A 21,151-nucleotide genomic window follows, 5' to 3' on the forward strand; every position below is an offset into this window, starting at 1 on the left:
TAATGTACGACACAGACAGAATAGTGTAATGAAACTCCTTGTAGCAATTACCCAGCTTCAGTAATTAATGATATTCTGCCATTCTTGAATTATCTATACCTCTACGTATTCCTCACCCCCTTGTTGTTATTATTATTATTGTTTATAGTTTTTTAAACAGCAGAATTTACAGGGAACCTGGGTGGCTCAGTCTTTTAAATGTCTGACTCTTGATTTCAGCTCAGGTCATAACCTCAGGATTGAGCCCTGCATTGGGCTCCTAGCTCAGCAGGGAGTCTGCTTATCCCTCTCCTCCTACCCCCTGACCCCGCCACTCATGTGCCTCCCCTCTCTAAAATGAATAATTAAATCTTTTTAAAAAGAGAAAGTAAAATTTACTTACATTGAAATACATGGAACTTAATTGTGCTGTTTTGACAAGCCCATACCCACATAACAGTATATAGAAAAATTCCATCTCTCCAGAAAGTTCCCTGGTATCCCTTATGGTTCAGTCATCCTCTCCCTAAAATCACATTTTTAAAAACTTTCGATTATTTTTACCTCTGCTTTTAAAAAATTTGTAAATAAATTATGCATACACACACACACACGCACACACACACTCACTATGGCACACACACATACATTTTTACACAAAAATAAGGGTGTGTCCATATATGTCCATTTATTTGGAAATTATTCAGATATACCACTATCAATCCATAGATGTTAGTACAGCTCAATTTATTTTTTTTTTTTAAATATAAACAGAGGGGATATTTATGGGTATTTTAATTCAAACATCCTTCTGGCTCAGTGTCTTAGTTACCCTGGGTGTGAGTACCCTACTTGGAAATTACTCTTTCAAAAATTTCTTTAAAGAGATCTAGAGAGGGGTGCCTCGGTGGCTCAGTGGGTTAAAACCTCTGCTTTCAGCTCAGGTCATGATCTCAGGGTCCTGGGATCGAGCCCTGCATTGGGCTCTCTGCTCAGCAGGGGGCCTGCTTCCTCCTCTCTTTCTCTGCCTGTCTCTCTGCCTACTTGTGATCTCTGTCAAATAAATAGATGAAATCTTTAAAAAAAAAAAAAGAGATCTAGAGATACAGAGAGACCATAATTTCCCTGGAGATGCCGATTCTTTTGAGAATTACAGTAAATTGTTTGTTGAATTTATGTCAGTTACAATTGTAGATTCTTACTTGTACATCAACATTGCAGTTGGGGAACCAGCCTTTGTCTGGTGTGAATGTACTTTCACAGTACCTTCATGAATCGTTTCACAGTCCATTCATGGGTACTTTCAAGAGTCTCGGTATTGAATTTGCCCTCATTTCTGCATCAGCTTTTAGGTGGCGTGGCAGGATTTGGGTGCTAAGGCTGGTGGGGAAAGGCTACCTGGGGGAGAAGTTGGTGAGAGGCGGTGTGTTACAGTGAGAATGGGAGATGGGAGAGCTCAGGGTCTCCTACCCTCTTCTAGTTTTGTGTCCCTGGGCGAGTCATGTAATCCATTTGTGTCTTCGCTTCCTCACCCAGGAAGTGAGGCATTCACTAGCAGAGTACAGCTGTTGTTGCATGCGTTCTTACTGTAAATAGGCATCTGCAAAAATTCATACTTGGGAAGCTGAGTTCACGTGAAAACGATACTTGTGAAATGCCAAGTGCAATATCGGGGAATATGGCATTCATGACTGTGTAACGGAATGAATTTTGTGACATAATGTAGACCTGTTTAATTTTATGGGAAACCTTTATATTTTGCATTACCATGTTTTTTTGGAGCATTGGTAGAGGAAATGCATTCATTACAGGATCCCAATTTTATTTATTTATTTTTTAAAGATTTATTTATTTATTTTAGAGAGAGAGAAGTGGGATGGAAGGGCAGAGAGAGAGGGAGAGAGATAATTCTGAAGCAGACTCCTTGCTGAGTATGCAGCCTGACATGGGGGCTTGATCCCAGGACCCCGAGACCATGACTCAAGCTGAAATCAAGAGCTCGCTGCTTAACCCACTGAACCACCCAGATGCCCCCTAATTTTATTTATTTTAAATGACACATTTAGGGTGGGATGGGGACCTGGGCAATGGGGGTGTTGATTTGAATAGGGTGTTTATGTTCTGGGTTTAATTTCTTGCTTTTTGAGGAGGGTCTATGTCGCGTTAGAGAATAAAAGTGATTTTTAAAAATCTTCCCCACTGTCTTCCCATTTTATCCATTGTTCTCATTTTATAGTATTGTATATCACTTCTCTCTGTGTGGTTTTAGTGCTGTTAATCCTACTACTCTTATAAACCAGAAATGTTGAACAGAAATGAAAGCACAGTTGGGTGGTTCTTGCTGTTCTGCACCATACCCCCTGCCATTTCCCCTAAGAAATTTGATGTAAACCCTGAAACACAGATAATTAAGATAGAGGAAGTTCTTTTACAGAGTGTAATTTGGCAAGAGTCTGCCTAGGTAAGGCTGTAGATAAATGGTTCAGTCCTTTAGAAAACAAGGCCTTGGTAAAACAGATGTTCTAATAATCATATCATCGATTTCCTCAAACTAGTTCCATCAAAAGCCCTGCCACAGAGAAGTTTGGTGGGACTTTTCTGCCTACTGCATTTGAATTATGTTTTGTGGTATCCCGTGAAGCATAAAAAGGTTTTAATCAATGAAATTATCTGTTTCATTCAACTTTCGTGGCTATTATATTTCGTTTTCTTGGTTCAGCCTATCTTTTTCCTAGAGATTGTGAACTAATAAGATAGAGTAGCTGGAAACTTGGATAATATGGCTTTATGAAATGATGTTTATTATGACTAGCCTATGGAATTCGATGGTGGTCCTATGTTTTGTAAATTTCCTTTGATTCCAACAGTAATAGATTGAAAAGTGCAAAGTCAAGTGAAAGTAAGTGGCAGGAATATGTTACGTTTTATTCCTTTTAGATAATTAATAAGGTGATGGTCTATTGATTTGGGCTTTTGATTAGTCATTTAAGAGTTGGATGTTTTATCGAAATAGAGAATTTATAACTCAGGATTTCTGGGAGCAAAACAATTAATTGAGGAGCACCTGGGTGGTTCAGTCCGTTATGCATCTGCCTTTGACTCGGGTCGTGATCCTGGGGTCCTGGGATGAGTCCGGTGCTGGGCTCCTTGCTCAGTGGAGAGCCTGCCTCCCCTCTGCCTGCTACTCCCCCTGCTTGTGGGTGAGCACTCTTCCTTTCTGACAATTAAGTAAATAAGATCTTAAAAAAAAAAAAAGAATTATTTTAAAAGACAACATAGTTTTCCTTGCCTGATATGCAAATTATGCTTTAATTATTACTTGATATCTGTCTAACTTACAATATCTCAAGCTTAGAGGAAGGGAGATTTAAATTTTGATAATTGGTTTGAAGAGGCAAAGTGAATGAATTGTAACATATTATAGTGAATAACTACTTTTTACCTGTTTTCTAGATGAGTCGTGATAATTTTCCATCTCATAATTTTATCAGCTTTATCTTCTTTCTTGGTTAGCATAAATTGCCCCGACATGCAAGTGAAGCAGCTGATGTTATTCCTTTGCCCCCTAGAATAGAAATAATGCGACAGATGCAAAGCCTAGATCCCCATTGCTCAGATGGTTTGTCAGGAAAATGGTGATTTGTTTCATTTATGACCCTATTAGTAGAGATACATGAACTTGGGCTGTGGTGTGGGTGATTTGCCTGCGTCTCATATGCTATTACCTGTGTGTGATGCTGGCCAGTGAACTTCAGCACGTGAGGTGGGTGATATATTCAAATTACATCATATCATGTTTGCATTTCTAATTTTCAGTGGATGCAGTGTACTGTAGTATTTTTAAGATTGCATCGTCTGTGGATCCCAAGGACCTTTTGTTTTACAGCCGCTTTACTCCTCAGAGCTCTCATTACCCTGGATTTCGATTGTATATGTTTACAAAGCACCATTGTTTTTCTCCTTCCTACTCAAATAAGAAAGTTGTTAAGCCTATTCTTTCGACATGCCTGCTCTCCTAAGGGGATAAAGATTCCTTTGTAGATGTCCCATACTTTTTCAGAGTAATTTGCAATGATTTGATGTATTTTATACTCAGGGAAGGACTGCGATACAACTTATTATTACCTATCACGATTATTTCTACATTCTTTACCTCTCAAATATATGAGACAAAATTATAGGACTTCAGTAATAAGCAAAATGCCTTTTTTTTTCCTAATGTGTTTCAGAACATCAGAATGTGGTAGATCATCTTACCCGTGCATTGATATTTTGGTATTTGCTGGTTCATGTGTGGCATGCCCAGGAGGTTTGCGGATGCCTCTTGGGGCTGGCTGCTGGCCTTATGCTTCTGCACTCACCAGGTTGCCCCCCTATGCTAGTTCTTGCCATTCATTCTGCAATTCCTAGGATGCTGTGGTTGGGTCACCAAAGTCTCTTTGGAGCTACTTCCTCCATTGTTCAGCCAGCTGTCTTTTCTGTGATAATAGAAGGTTTACCTTCTCACGTCAGACCTTCGGACAGGTCCACAGCATTCACTGAATTTCTCTGGTCCCATCTAGAAGCTGGTGGAGGGGTAGGATACACATATTCTTTATAAAAGTCCATGGCTGCAGCTCCACTAATGTGGCTCTGGGGATAGCATGTTCTCCCGAACAGCCGTTTCAAGCTCCCCCTTCCCCACTTTGGTCAGGGAATGAAACATAGTTACTCTTACCGGCATCATTATAATTTTGTTGTTGTGTTACAAGGGACTTTAGGGAGTGATCGTTATATGTGACATGGCCTCATTATTTTGAATAGGTTAGAATGTTTATAACAAATTCAAAACGAGTTTTATAATAACATATGAAGCCTCTGCTTATTTTTTTATGTCTGTGTAGAGGGTATTCCTACGGAAGAAATAAAAACTGTGCTGGAGAAGGTGTTCTCAGAATGGAAGGATGTGTCTCAACGTTTAGAAGATCTGGCAAGAAAGATTCAGCTACAGGAAGATATAAATACTTATTTTAAGCAGCTTGAGGAGCTCGAAAAGACCATAAAGGCAAAAGAGGAGTGGCTAAAACAAACTTCCTCCCAGCAACCCATGCTGAGTTTGAAGGACCCCTGTCAGGTAAAGAGAGAACCATCCAGAGCATGAAAGCCTTCTATGCCCAGTCCTGTACTTGAAGAAGATGCCACTTGTATTGTAAAATTTAGGTGAATTCATCTTCGGTCAGTTCTGTGACCCTGTTTTCTCTTCCGTAGCGGGAACTGATAGATCTGCTGACCCTCCACCCCAGAATTGAAATGGCACGTGCCAGTTGCTCAGCCCTGAAGTCTCGTCCTTCTGCTCCGGATTTTGTCCGGGAGGCCTTCGAGAGCCTTCTGGGCCGCTACCAAGCTGTGCGACGGGATTTAGAGCGTGGTCAGCAACAGCTGGAGAAGGGTAAACCCATCCTCTTGGTTTTCTTAGTTGAGGGCTCTGTTGTCTTCTCTTTCAGTTTGCCATAACGTAAAAATCACTCCACACATGTGGGCAAAGAACACACTCCCTTGTTCTGCCCCAGCCACATTCTGTTTTCCTCTCTACCTGCTATTGTTCAGGGTCTGAAAATATATTCAGAGTAGTTCCTGGATTCACACTTGTTTGGAAAAGTGTAGACAGCTTTCACCTGCTCTAAAATCATGTTTCTAGGAGATAATGACTTTTAAGGAGTTTTTTTTTTTGAAGGGTGCCGTGCCCCCCAGTTACTGAAGGAGGCCAGCTAACACCCTTACTAGTAAGACTAAAAAGAATGATCGCTTACTTCTGTTTGCTCAAAATGGTTTTAGCAATACTATCTCCTCTTTGAAAAGAAGTCATGTTTCTCTCTCAAAGTCTGAAATTATTTATTTATCTGTTTGTTTGTTTATTGGGGGGGAGGGGCCGAGGGAGATAGAGAGAGAGAGAATCTTAAGCAGGTTCCATGCTGGGCTCAACGGGGTCTCGATCTCACAAGTGTGAGTGGGTGCCTAACTCACTGGGCCACCCAGAGGCCCCTCAGAGTCTGAAAAATTTTAAAGAGTTTTTACTTTTGGAATAAACCTGATTTTGGCAAGTTACCTGTTAAATGCTTTGAGAACTCGTTTCTCATCTGTCCTATTTTTTCTCCTTAGCTATTGTGTAAGTCGGGAATTGTGTTGTACTATGTAATGTTATGTGTCATGCGTGTTTAAAAGCTGTGTGTTGAACCATGTCCTTCCTTGTAGCAAATGTAGATTTTGTAATGACTTGTAGGAATCTGTATGTGTCTGTGGCAAGCAAATATGTCATGTTGTCTTTCTTCTGGAAAGGCATTTGGACTCTGCTTTTTTGTTCACTGAATTCAGTTAACCTAGAGTGTAAAATAAATGTTTCAGAGTATTGCTTTTTAAATTTACTCTTATAAAACATGCCTTTGTATAGATCCTTGTCAAAAATAAAGGCATATTTCATAACAGTAAATTGAAAAAGCAGTACACTGACCCATCTATTTAATGTTACATAATACAACACAGTTCCTGACCTGAAACTAAAAGTTCTAAATCTATCTTTTTTGTCTTTAATTGTGCTAAAATATCTAGAACATAAAATTTATCATTTTAACCACTTTATGTATTTTTTAAAGTTTTATTTATTCAAGTGATCTCTACACCCCATATGAGGCTCAAACTCACGACCCTGAGATCAACAGTCACGTGTTCCTCCCCCTGAGCCAGCCATGTGCCCCATATTTTAACCATTTGAAGATGTAGAGCTCAGTAGCATTAAATGTATTCACACTGTTGTGCAACCATTCTTCAGAACTTTTTCATCTTGTGAAGCTGAAACTCTCAACCCCTTAAACAACAGCTCTTCATTTCCTCCTCCCTCCAGCCCTTGGCAACCACCGTTCTACACTCTGTCTGCATGCATTTGACGGTTCTAGATACCTCATACAAATAGAATCATGTAGCATTTGTTTTTTGTGCCAGGTGTATTTCACTTAGTATTATATCCTTGAAGTTCATCTGTGTGGGTAGCCTGTGTCAGAATTTTCTTCCTTTTTAAGGCTGACTAATATTCTATTGTATGTATTATACCATATTTTATTTCTCCATTCCTTTGTCCAGGCCCTTTGTCGGTTGTGACTAATGCTGCTAGCTTCTTAACTTCTGCTGCTAGTTGGTTTCACATCTTTGTACTCCACATGAGTTTACGTCCTTTCCACACAAGTGTTGCTTGTCCGTGATTTTTACCTTGGTGACTGAAATAGACATCACTCCAGCTGGCTTTTGCAGTCAGGACCTCTCTGAGGACCTGTGGTAGCGCGGCTGTGGCATTCTGTTTAACACCCAGCGCTCTGTAGATGGCGGTTTGTCTACCCGTTCAAGCTCAGAGGAAGATGGGTGGAGGGGATCTTGATGTTCTTTTATTCTTTGTGTAGTTACTTGGGGAAAGGAGATTAGATGAGACAAAAGAAACATTGTAGTACCATCTTTAGAGAGAGATTTCATCATGACCAAATGAAGAAAAAATGATAGTGAGTTAGTTAATATTTCAAACATCAACATCCGCAGGAATGAAGTCACTGTCTGACTCTCTGAAATGCCAATGGGATGATTTATCTTAGCAGCTAACAGAGACCCTTTTAAATTTTAATTATGGAGTTTAACTTATTAGGTATTAGGATTCACTTATATAGAGAAGATTAATAGCATATATATAATAATATTAGGTTCCTAACACTATTTTCTAAAAGTAAGTATTTTTAAATAAACAGAACTGAAGAGCCAACCTGGACATGCATATTTGGAAACATTGAAAACACTGAAAGATACACTGAATGATTCTGAAAGTAAGGCCCAGACATCTTTGAATGCCTTGAATGATCTTACAAAGGTGGAGAAGGCCCTGCAGGAAAAAAAGGTAACACATATTTTAGGTCTTAGAAGTGTAGGGTCATTTTTAATACCTCTTTTCACTTATTTTGAAATATTTTTTCAGCTATTTAAAAAAATATTCGTCATTTTTCAGTCAGAATTGGTCAAAAGTTCCTTATAAAGGTTAGTTACTAAAATGTAGTACCTTAGCTAAAAGAAGAGATACTTATTGAATATTACTAATAGAATAAAAGCATATTTTCTCTTTCTATTGTGCTTAGTCTAGAACTCTCAGCCTGCTCATAATCTGTTCAAATATCTTTAATAAAATGAATATCACTGAATTGATGTGTTCTTTTTTCTGCATTGAATAAAAATGCTTCTCTAGTTATTGAGGACACATGACTCTGTATTATTTCATCAGATAAAACAGATCAACCATTGAGCACTGCACACTTGGTCCTCACTGAGTGTATTGTTTTACTGGATTTTAGTGTGGAGAATATATTATTTCTGGCCCACACACAATTCATGAAGGGAAAGCTTTAACTTTTTTTGGTTATGCTTATTTTTTTTTCATGACTTGTGTACAGTTCTTTTTTAATTGTATACGTTATAAAAAGTGACCTTAGGCTGTTTATAGCCCATATTACTACATCTGTACAGACAAATTATTGTGTGTATTTTTAATCTTTTAAACATTTTTTCCAGGCCCTTGATGAAATCCTTGAGAATCAAAAACCTACATTATATAAACTTGCAGAAGAAACAAAGGCTTTGGAGAAAAATGTTTCTCCAGATGTAGAAAAAATGTATAAGCAAGAATTTGATGATGTTCAGGGAAAGTGGAACAAACTAAAGGTCAAGGTTTCCAAAGATGTGCATTTACTTGAAGAAATTACCTCCAAACTCAGAGCTTTTGAGGTAAATCCCAAGGCTAATGGCGTTTAAATTTATTAGAGAACAAAGTAGTAATTTACCAAGTAAGACTCTAGTATCTGTTATATGGATATTTTACATTTTTTCATGTCCTAGATTTATTATGTATATAAGTTGGGATTCCCAACTTGCTTTTGATGTGGTGGAGAACATGCTCATTTGCTTTTGTTTGCAAAAGGGCTTCTTTGCAGAGGTGAACTGGATCTTGAAGATAAGAGAAAATTCCTTAAAACTGGTCAAAGTAACATCTCGGGGTTGAGGAGCCTGCATGATATTCAGACTAGTGATTAGGTCACAGGGCAACTTTGTTAGCATGGTAAAATTGCCCAGGTCATGGCAGACAGCTGAGTCCTTGATGCTGGTTTTTGTAGACTTTAGACATTTGGAGGTAAAAATCTGAACCAGACCGTTGATAAGCAACGTCAAACTGGGAAAACAGGTAATTTGAAGGACATGAAAACCAGAAGTAGGATCCTTTGCTACATCTGAAAATGTCCACAGATGAAGCAGTGATAAAGTTCCAGAGGAAAGGACAAATGTTAGGACATAAGGAGAAGGTGATAAAAGTCAATTTCAGATAAGACAGGATTTTAACATTTTACCTGTGAGGAAGATGGAGAAGTGCTCTCCACCAAATCACCTGGTTTTCTACTAGAAAAGGTCAGGATGAAGAATGAATCAATGATACTCTCCTCCCTGTCTTCCTGGTCTCCTTACTTTGGTCTTTTGTGTTGTGGGGTGTTTTCCCACTGTTGTATCTCACAATGGACTTCTGTTATCATGCCTGGTACAGAGAAGGCACTCAAGAAATATTTTTCAATGAATGAAATGAAATTAGTAATAGAAGATTTAAATCTACCTATCTATCTATCTATATATATATATGTATATATACATATATATATATAATATATATCCAACATTTACATATATTTTTTTTTAAAGAAAAAATAATATCTATTTGCAATATAAACAAAGTCCCGTTGCTGGTTTGGGATACCCGTGTGTGTGTGTGTGTGTGTGTGTGTGTGTGTGTATGTAGGGTCACAGATTTTCCTTCGTAAGGTCATAAAGCAAAACTGGCCACCCTGTTTGTGTACTCTCACGCACACAAATCTGATGCATCTTTCTGGGGTTTTCTTTTTAAAAGTAAAAAAAAGAACCATGTACAGCATGGAAGCAAATATATATATTTGGATTTAGATTCTAAGAAAGTATATATAGGAGACTATTTATATATTTATAAAATATATGTATTTCATATATATGTGAGAATTTCTATAAAGGATATTAAAAAAAGTGAAAAGATTGAAAATGAAAACAAAGTTCCTTAAAATGCTGTTTCAAAAATCAAAACCAGGGAACTTATGGTAGAAGAGGGATGGGTAGACCATACAGATCAGTGTGAAGATATCCAGAAAGATGAGAGGAGTGTGGTGGCCACTGACCTTGGAGGGAAGCTCTGTGCCCCAGTGGATAGCTCCAATGAATGGCTAGGAGAATAAAGATGGTGAGGTTTCTGTGTGTGTGTGTGTGTGTTGGTAGTGGGAGAAATTTGGTTTTTCTAAGTGCAAACTACAGTTCTATACCAAAACTGAGATCTTAGAATAAAGCATTAATTTAGAAGAGTGGTGTGTTATGTGCAGCTTAGTGTTTTTGAATCATTTACCTTTGTGAGTGGATCCACATCCCCTTCTATGTCTTCAGCTGGAGTTCTAACCAACTTTAAAAACCAGAATTACCCTTATTCATGAATGTAGAATTTGTGGTTATGGTCTAAGCATTGTGTTATCTGTGGCTCTCAACCAGGGATGATTTTGTTCCTGCCCCAGGACATTTGTTAGTGTTTGGAGAAGTTTTTTTGGTTGTCATAACTGGATGGGAGGGCGTGTGGTATTTGCTTCCAGTGGGTAGAGGCCAAGGTTACAGCTAATGCATAAGACATCCCCCACAACAAAAGAATTTTCTGGCCCTAAATGTCAATAGTGTGAAGGTTGAGCAATGCTGGATTAAAGATTTCTCATCATTTCAAAAGAGCGTGTCTTTGTTTTCATATATGACTCTGAGATGTAGTTAGGGAAATTTGCAGGTGAAGATTAACCCAAAGGTTAATCTTTTGACTTTCAGAAGTGTGTTTTAGGGTTAGCTAAATGGGTGCTAATATTTTAATATGGAATTTAAAGAGAAAAAATAAAATTCCAAAATACAGAAGAGAGTCCTGTGGTTATAATAATTCAGCCTTAGGCTTTAGTGGGTTGTTGTTACTAATGTAGCAGATCCAGGCACTTAGAGTGGCTCGTTGGTATGTGTGCCAAATTCATTCCATAATAAATACCCCAGATATTTAGATTTTTTATTATCACTGTAGCAGATTTGTAATGTCTAGCTTTTCTTTCTTTATTTTTTGTGTTTAACTGCAAGATTGTTGACAATATGTGTATTCCCTAACTGTGCAACTTTATTGAAATACGTATTTTTTTATTCTGAAGAAAACTTTTATTCCTTTATTTGCTTTGCTTTGAAGGCATTGTTTTTTACTTAACTACTTACAATTCACTTAGGAAACCTTAGTTTTTCACTCAAAACTATTTACAAATAAATACTCATTTGTAGGTTAGCATTGTTTCCCCCCTTTTGATGACCTGATGTACAGTTTTTTAGCCATTTAAGTTCTATTTGTCTTTAAGGCATGTGGCACAGTAGGTTTTTGATTCAGTGCTAGTTTATGATGATGTTTCTTAGGAAAACAATGATTGGCTTGCTTATTTTTAAAATGTACTTTTAATTGCATAAGTAATACATAAAGAGTGCTCATTGTGAAGAAATTGAGTAATAGAGAAATATTATAGTGAGCATTTAGAATTCCCTTTCACCCTCAATACCATTTCCTTTCCTGAAGGCAGCTAATATTAACAGTGGGCCCCAAGAGGGCACAAAAAAATGGAAAGACATCCCAGGCTCATGGATTGGAAGAATAAGCATTATCAAAATGTCTATGCTGCCCAAAGCAATCTATGCATTTAATGTAGTCCCTATCAAAATACCAATAGCAGTTTTCACCTAAGTAGAACCAACAATTCTAAAACTTGTATGGAATCACAAAAGATCCAGAATAGCCAAAGCCATCTTGAAAAAGAAAAGCAAACCTGAGGCATCACAATTCTGGACTTCAAATTATATTACAAAGCTGTAGTAATCAAAACCGTATGGTACTGGCACAAAAGTAGACACATAGATCAATGGCACAGAGTAGAAAACCCAGAAATAAACTCGCAATTATATGGTCAATTAATCTTTGAGAAGGCAGGAAAGACTCCAATGGGGAAAGACCCGTCTCTTCAACAAATGGTGTTGGGAAAACTGGACAGCAACGTGCAAAAGAGAGAAACTGGACTACTTTCTTACACCATGCATGAAAATAAATTCTAAATGGATTAAAGAGCTGCTTCTCAGTGAAGGAAACAGTCAACAAAACGAAAAGACAACCCATGGAATGGGAAAAGGTATTTACCAATGACATATCTGATGAAGGGTTAGTATACAAAATACAGAAAGAACTTATAAAACTCAACACCCAAAAAATGAATAATCCCATTAGAAATGGGCAGAAGACATGAACAGACATTTCTCCAAAGAAGATGAGCAGATGGCCAAAGACATGTGAAAAGATGCTCAACATCACTTGCCATCAGGGAAATGCAAATCAAAACTAGAATGAGATCTCACCTCACACCTGTTAGAATGGCTAAACTCAACGACACAGGAAACAACAGGTGTTGGAGAGGATGTGGAGAAAAAAAGAACACTTGTCACACAGTGGAGTATTACTCAGCCATAAAAGGAATGAAATCTTGCCATTTGCAATGACATGGATGGAACTAGGGAGTATAATGCTAAGCAAAATAACTTAGAGAAAGACAAATACCCTATGATTTCACTCATGCAGAATTTAGGGGAAAAACAAATGAGCAAAGGGAAAAAGAGAGAGACAAACCAGTTATAGGGTGCCAACTGATGGCTCCCAGAGGGGTGGGGTCATGGGGTGATAGGTGATGGGATTAAGGAGTGCACTTGTGATGCACACTGGGTGATGTATGCAATTGTTGAATCACTAGAAAGGAAAAAGGGTCTTTACTGGAGGTTAACATATTCCAGGTGAAATAGAAAAGCTCATGAATGTTACTAATTTTAATCATTTTTTTCACCCTAATGGAAACAAATGATGTTGGAGCTCCATGAGGGACAATTAAATAGATAGTACACAAACGCATGAGCTTGGAGGGTGAATCCCACACCAACGAGAACGATGGTGCCTTTCGTTGGCACGGCATTTGAAAGTATTTCATAGCTGTGTGCTTACTTTTTTCCTACCATCCTACGGTACTTGTAAAAGGGTGATGTTATTTGTTTGTGTGCCAATTTTAGTTTAGTGTAGTTTTCTGTTACTTGTTGGCAAATCGTGTTTTTTTCAGCTGCCTACATTTCCTTTGTCTGCACGGCGGGTTTCTCTGTACAGGTAGGGAGTTGGCCTCTGTATTCTTATTCGGTGTCATGCTCACATGCGTTCTTCAGTTCTTTTTTACTCCATCCAATGCCAAAGTAATGACCTCAGTTCCTGTTCTTAAGAATTAAAATGTTAATTGGTACTTTAAAAACTGCTTCACAGAAAATCCTCCCACTTCTTCCAGGCAGCAAACCATTTAAAAATACATGAACATTAATTTTTTCAGGATTGATTTTACTTGATTTTCTTATGAATTGCGGGGATTAAATATTATACACTTCTGGAGGCTGGTTATATATCTTTTATCACCAGGAATGATATATTTGCACTTGGGGGTTATAGGTATTTCTGTGTTGTTTATTGTTTCTCTTCCCCTCCTCCACTCCTGCAAGATCTTCTGTGATGTGGTATAACTGTAGAATTGTGAAACCATCCCCGACGCCCACACGAAACTCTGTCTTATGTTATAGCTGCTCCTGCTTCTTCGGACACTCCTGCAGCGTCTCCCTGCTGTGTTCAGACTCCAGGAGAGTCCCTTGCCCTGGCAATCCCACTGTCCTTCACAGCTGGCTCCTGCTTCCAATCTCTTCCCTCCCGAATTCCTCTCCCCCCACCGTGGTGCCAGAGTTCTACTTCTGGAAAGGATCTGGTTGTCTTTGCCAATACAGAGTGCACTCACAATCTTCTGCTAGCTTCTGCCCCTTTCTTACCCTGAAGCCCCTCCTGCGCTGCGCCCCCCACCAACCCCTCCTTCGTGAGCCCAGTCTGGTGAGAAAACAATGTACTAGATCCCAAAGACTGCATTGGACAATTGCTTTTCTCTGGAAATGTCACTTATTTGCTAGGAATTCTCATCTTCCTCTTCTGAGCTCAGCCTTTAAGAATAAGCTTGTTCTGTATACAGTGTTCATTGTTGCTCAGCACCATGCCCAGAGCTAATTATTTCCTCTGGATTCTACTGTGCACTGTTTACACCTTCACAAACCCTCAACTCAGGCCAGCTTTTACTAAGGCTAGACCTGTGTGTTTCTCCTTCCCTAAGGACAGAGCTCGTTGATGACAGGAGTCCTGTGTGGGAAACAGCAAGTTAAGTGGATGGAAATGTCACTGCTTTGTAGGTGCCTACCGTCGTCTTGCCCAGTCGCATTTCTCTACTAAGGTTGGATCTGTGCAATCTGAATGCCTGCTTCTCATAAATGGAAGGACTCTGTGTAGTCACATCTCTTCCTTCAGTTGCTGACCAGTCGGATGTGGTTTGACCCGGACTATGGAAGGGGATATGCCAGAACTCAGGGACAGGCAGAACCGAGCTTTGAAATGATTCTGGGAAGAATTTCAGAGTAAAAATGCTATGGTAAATACCTAGTAAGAGTAATCTGCAACATGGCTGATTTGACTCTTTCTAGGTAACATATGATTGATATAATGATCTCACAAGTTTTTTTTTTTCTTTCTCATTTTGAATGCATTTTACTTTACTAAAGGTGCATTCTAAACCTTAGATTTAAGAATTTTTCTTAGTTTCAGAAAATAAATGTTGTAGCAGTGTCCTTGCTGGTCTTCCCTATTAAATGAAGAAATGCTTTTTAAAGAGTGTATTTGAGGTTCACAAATATTATAAAACCATACAAAATAGAAACCCCATTACCTTAAATTACTGTTTTAATTCTGACTTCATGCTTCTTCTTGCCTGTGCCTTGGGTTAGAAATTGCTTAAAAAGCTGTGGACATTCCAGAAGATGGGGAAGGAACAAAATAAAATGCCAAGAATTTAGCTGTCAACAAAATCTTGGGAGGTAGTTGTGTACTTTGGAATCTTATTGTCTTAAATCCAGAGTTACCAAGCTTCCCATTTCCCCCATCCCTAGCTTAGGGGCCAGGCTGGGAGACGGGGTGTTTTAGGGTTAAAGGACTTGTTTTAATGACCTTACATTCCTTTTCCCTGACCCAGCAGCAGGTGTTGCCCGTCTCAGACACGTACAAATCAGTGCTTTTGAGCAGTGATGGTCAGCGTAGAATTTTGGCCCTTCCAAACTAGAATATTTGATACTTTGTTTTTCAAAATACCATAAGAGTCACTTTATATTTGTTTCAGAATTTGTGAGAATGAGAAACAGTTGTCCTAGGTTAGTACTTACAGTTTATTCTGTGCATGTGAATTAATGATAGATATTTATTGTAGAAGTTGACTAGTATTTTAAAATGTTTCATATTGCTTCAAAAGAAGCATATATTCAGAGCATATATTTTATATAGTTATATATATATTCTGTGTAATGTACATGTGCATATTCTGTAAATTCTGTGTATTCTGTAAGTGAATAGAGGTGGAAAAAATTAAATACTCATTGGACATTAGAAACTCAGAAGTACATAAGCTGAGTGTTTTTTTTAATGGTCAGAGAAATACTTTTCATGGGAGCTCTTGTCTTTTCTTTGGAATTTCTTTCTTGTGTGATTGACTTAATGGCGAGTAGAATTTGAGTATCTTTTTTAAGGCACAGGAAACACCTGCCACAGGTGGATTGAGACAATACTTTCTTTCTGGGGAAAGAGGAGGTATTGGATGGTGGAGCAGAGCCCTCTGCCCCCCACACTTGCCTGCACACAAGCAGTAGCTAGTAGTGAATTTACTGACCTCTTAACCCTTCTCATCTGGTGTAGCCACAGGGCGGGGATGCTGCCACTAGGCATTTCTAAAGTTTTGGTCTTCCTCCTTTACTGGGCTTCCTTCTGCTAAGCTGAATCCAGAAGATCTGGTAGCTCTTTCAGTTACTTTTAAATACCAATAGGATAGAATAAGGATTAATGCTGGCAATAGTTAAACACATTCAGCTGACTCATGCCAGCATGTAGTCTCCCTGGTTGGTCCGTCCTGCACTTGGAAGTGGTAACTCTTTATGGGTCAGTCTTGGTACTAAAGCTTTTGTCGCTCTTTGTAGTAATAACTAGTGTGTACTGCACGCCTTGTCCAAACCTTATCTCTGTTTTTCGGAACAACCAGGCGAGCTAGTTTTCATTATTCCTATTTTGTAGGAGATCTGCTGAGGCTCAAAGAAGAGAAATTGCTTTCTCAAGACCTTGTGGCTGGTGAGGTGCTGAGCTTGGTAGTAACACTTTTTATCTTTCTTTTCCTGGACCACACTGCTTTTCTTAGAACTCCGAGTGGCCAGGATTACGTGAAGGACTTTAGTAGTGAGAACAGATGGTCAGATTCCTGTCCATTCCTTTTGTTACTGTTGAGATGACAACTTGGTCTTCATGGCTTATCTGTGTCTGTTGCTTTCTTCTTCTTTTTTCTTTCCTTCTCATGTTGAAGTGTAAGAGTAGGAACAGGTGTGTGTGACTCGTGTGAGCTCACATGGTCTGTGTGTATCTGGGAGAGGGAGGAAGAAGGTGGTTGGTTTCTCATGTGCTAATGACACATTGCTGAGGCTGCTTACTTCTGTCAAGGCTGCTTGTGATGAAAACCTCCATGGCATATAATGCTTCCCTATAAATTTCAAAAATCCTTGGGCCAGAAGACCATCCATTTTTTAATTCAAAACTGGCATTAATGGATTGCCCAGTTATATAGCAGTAATGATGTTGTGAGTTCTTAAGAAGTTGAGAATGGAGAGTAACATTGCAGGAAGTGGCAAGTTCAGTGGTCAATTTAAAAAAGTCCTCCCTGAATCCTAGAGACAGATCCATTTGTATGTTCTCTCTTTTCCCACTTTTTATCTTTCTGTACCCCACCTCCCCCTGCCCTGGGCACATCTTGCCATGGACAAGGAGCAAACACGGAGCAAACACAGGAGAGATACATCACTAATTAAAATAATACATAGGAGGAAGAGTGCATGAGCTTGTGAGGATAGTGACAGGCAGGCTAAAGAACAGAGGGGAAGGATGCTTGTGGGAAGCTCACAATGAGACGGAAAGGGTTTTTGAAGCTGAGTTTGGAAGTATGTGCAGGATGCCCAGGGTAAGTAAGAGAGGTTAAAAGGCCAAACAAGTGCTTTTTGCTCCCTGTCTTCATCAGAGAAGGGCCCTGTACATTGGGAAGTATCAGATGGTCATTACTGAGGGGAGCATTCGTGCCTCGATGAGGAGTTAGACAGGAAAACTACCCCAGAGCCTACATCTACATCCCAAGTAATGTGGACATTTGACCCTTGATCTTAAGGCCACATTATGCATCTTGTGAGAAATTAGCAGAAAAATAGAGTTGGGTCAATATCCTAATTTGGGGGGAACATTATTTTCTAGAAGTTAAAGACCCGAAGTAAGCTTCTTGTCAGTTCTTGGCAGAGCTATAGATAAATGACAAACCGGAAATCTTGTATGTGCTTAGGCAAGAATGTGGTGGTCGCTAGGAATCATCATAGACTCCACCAAGAAGCCTTGCCCAGACTTATTTCCTCTAATTACTGCTTTCCTTTATTTATTTTTGGAGGAGGGATACTAGATTATTAGATACAGACATTTGTAATCTTCCCTTTCATGTATGCTTATTTGGTTCAAATAATGGCTCCCAAACTCATTTTTAGCAACTCTTGACTTCATCAGTAAAGTATTTGAGAAATCTCTTCCAACCTTATGCAAAGGAGGTGGTAAGCCAGTTAGATGCTAGTGTTAAATAGATTCCTGTATTTTGAAAACTAAGCTAAAACTTTATTGATTAATGAATGACATGCATCCTCATGGGGAAATGCTCAGGTAGGCACTGTCTTTGGCCCTGTTTTTCACCAGAAAAAAAACCCTCAAAACCCAGCAGCAAAAAAAATTCCAATAGAAAAAGGACATCCCACTGTCAGATTTGCAAATAAGAGAAAGGCAGGAGGAGTAGCTGGTACAAAAGTGGTGAAACTAAAAATTTAAATCATTTTATTGGCTTTTAATTATTACATTGGTAACTGTTGTTAACATAACAAGGGAAGATTTCATATTTATAAATATCAAGTCTTGAATTTATTCCAGAAGTCACTGAAACAATATGAGATAAGGGAAATGTAATTTTGAGGTTACGGGAATTTTGAAATTCTGGCTAACCATGAATAATATTGTGACCAATATATCTATGAACAAACAAATTAAAGAAAGAAACATAAGACAACGCTACAACAGGAAGAATTAAGCTTAAATGATGTTAGATGGCATTTTATGACTATAAGAGCCATATGTGAAATAGCAGGTTCAATTGTTACCATTCATTCCAGCATGATAAGGAGAAGAATAGTTGGTTCTGGGTGGTATGTTATAAGGACATTAAAAAAAATTGGTGTAGTTTTCTGAGCATGAAGATGGGTGTGATGAATGCCATATCTGGACTTCCTGTCTTAGAGACATCCCAGAAGGAATTTGGAATGCGTAGCCAATAGGAGACCAAGGGAGGACACAGTGACTGCTTTAAATCTTGAGCAGGATTGTAAATGTACTTCCATTCTTAGGGTTGAATGAGAAGCAAAGAATCGACAGGATATAAGTGAACCAATTCAGCTCCATATCAGGGAAACTAACAAGTAAAACTGATCAGTGACGGAATGGGAAACCTTGGGAAGAAATGACCAGTACTTTGCTCTAATACTGGAGATCAAGTTGGACTTACTTCATTGTATTAATGGCCCAGTTCCAATGTTACTGTCTCTTCTTCTCTCTGCAAAATGTTTCCTTTCTCACTTGTTTTTGATCGGCAGCACCACATATAGTAAGGATTGCAGTGGGTGCCTAGTAAATATTGGGTGAAAGGATGAAGCTGAGCAGCAGACTGTCCTGGGTTCTTAGGTAACAAGGTGTCTGACAGCAGAACTACGAGCAATCAATCTATTGTATCCCCTCCACTATGCTATTAATTTATCCCTGCTTTGAGTAGCTAACTTTTGGAGAAAATTTGTTCTAAATTATATGAGAAGAAAAGATTTTTTAAGCTGATTACATCTAGTAAAGCATTTTACCTGTAATTTGAATTTTTAATCACTGATGTTGCACACATTTAAGCAAAGTAGCTTGGTTCCCTGGAGAGTGTTTTGAGATTTTTAGAATGATCACCAAACTGTCATCTCTTAAGGATTTTAGTCAGTCATCAAGAAAATCATTATTTTCAAATTTGGAAGATTAAAAAAAAAAGATACACAATAAATAGAAACGATGCTATCAAAGTTGTGAAACGTCGCCTTTCTTGCAATAGCGATAGACCTCAAGATGCACTAGGTTGAGTGTCACTGAGTAATTTCCCTGTTTGTTATTGCGTTTGGTTTAGGCGGATTTGAAAGTCATTGAGAAGTGGGTGGATGGCGTGAAAGGCTTCTTAATGAAAGAGCAGGCTGTCCAGGGAGACGCGGAAGAGCTTCAGAGTCAGCTGGACCAGTGCTCTGTGAGTTCTGCTGATTTAGGAACTCTGCTGTAACAAATAACATTTCCTTCTGCTTCTTTGTTACTTGCTGTTATTAAAATTGCATGAATATGACATGACAAAAAACTGAGATAAAAGATCTTTTATCGTAAACCTTTTTTTTTTTTAACTTGAAGTTATTAAAAGAATGACTATTTATATTTTCATTTTTGGCCAGGGTTATAGAATTCTGCGTAGAGAGAACAAGAGCAATTTTAATTCATTAGGAGCTGCTATCTTATGTTCCAGTGATAATTTTAGGGTCATAATCACCAATTGTACATTGCTCTTATTATGCCACATGGTGAGGCTTAAAGAGAAACGTCCTTAACAAGTGAAATTTGCCGGTAAGACTCATGCAATTTATATTTGGCGAAATCATTAGGCTTCTGTGAATTAATGGAGACCACTACTCCCTGCCGAGAGTCAAGTATTTCCAATCTAATTTGGCAGATGGCTATATGAAGCACCCAGGTGAAATGAATTTCTCAAGGCACAATATTTCTTAAGTAGTTAGAAGTCCTGACTCCCAAACAGTCTGTTTTTATAATATCTTCAGGGATGCAAGCAGAGACAAATTACAGTAATGGCACCCACTTACATAGGAATGAACTCAATATGGGCTTGTTTCTGTATTCAGGCCTTTGTTAATGAAATAGAAACAATGGACTCGTCTCTGAAAGGCATGAGAGAAATAGAGGCTAACCTTCGAAGCTGTCCAGTTGCTGGGATCAAAACCTGGATGCAGACAAAACTAGTGGATTACCAAACCCAACTGGAGAAACTAGGCAAGGAGGTACGTTTTTCAGGTCTGCTGTCTGTGGCTTTTAAGAGGCAGACCGTTCCCTTTTTACAGTGTCTGAATTGATTTTGTAGCCCATCCAGTTTGAAAAACAGTGGTCTAGAACAGCTATAGCATGGGTGGCAGGTTGGGGCAAAGAAATGGATTTTTATTTTAATTAAGGGAAGGCACTAACAGGCCAGTTTGGCTCCTTGGTGGGAATGAGCTTGGCGTGTTCAACAAAAAAGTAGAAAGGCAGTGTAGCTAGAAGAGAATGAAGAGAGGAGTTAGCGGATGGGTAAGGTCCGAAGTCAGAATGTAGGTGGGATGAATTGTCTATGGCCTTTGAAACAAAATTTTAAAATTTTATTTCAAGGATGATTTCACACAGAAAGCAGAGGGGTTTGAGCAGGGAAGTGACGTTACCATGTGGGAAAGCCAGAGTGAAAACAGAGAAGATTATTTAAGAGTTTATTGCTGTCTTGGCCCTTCAGACTGGAGAGATAGTGGTGGAGGTCACGAGGACTATTAGGGTTGGTCTATATTTGAAATTAGAGATAGGAGTCTAGTAATGGATTGGACGTGTCATCTTGAAGAGGGAATGGTCAAGGAAGCTGAGGGTTTGTGCAGAGCTTCCACTCGGTGTGAATTGTGGTGCTGTTTGCTGAAATGGTGGAGACTCAAGGAACGAGAAGCTTTTGTGAGAGCAGGT

The 21,151-nt window shown here is 38.8% G+C and overlaps 1 protein-coding gene across 6 annotated transcripts in view; it reads left to right on the forward strand.

The window, feature by feature from the left end:
* The window catches only part of UTRN (utrophin), a 489,639-nt gene that overhangs the window by 147,961 nt on the left and 320,527 nt on the right, over positions 1-21,151 (forward strand). For all 6 annotated transcript variants that reach the window (XM_032873101.1, XM_032873103.1, XM_032873100.1 and 3 more), the window contains 6 exons: positions 4,863-5,092; positions 5,227-5,407; positions 7,743-7,888; positions 8,554-8,766; positions 19,527-19,640; positions 20,299-20,454. In XM_032873101.1, the coding sequence (XP_032728992.1) occupies positions 4,863-5,092; positions 5,227-5,407; positions 7,743-7,888; positions 8,554-8,766; positions 19,527-19,640; positions 20,299-20,454 (1,040 nt within the window). The remainder of the gene's footprint in view (positions 1-4,862; positions 5,093-5,226; positions 5,408-7,742; positions 7,889-8,553; positions 8,767-19,526; positions 19,641-20,298; positions 20,455-21,151) is intronic.

The sequence above is a fragment of the Lontra canadensis genome, unplaced genomic scaffold, assembly GCF_010015895.1.
Source record: "Lontra canadensis isolate GAN:19392208 unplaced genomic scaffold, GSC_riverotter_1.0 scaffold47, whole genome shotgun sequence".
Lineage (NCBI taxonomy): Eukaryota > Metazoa > Chordata > Mammalia > Carnivora > Mustelidae > Lontra > Lontra canadensis.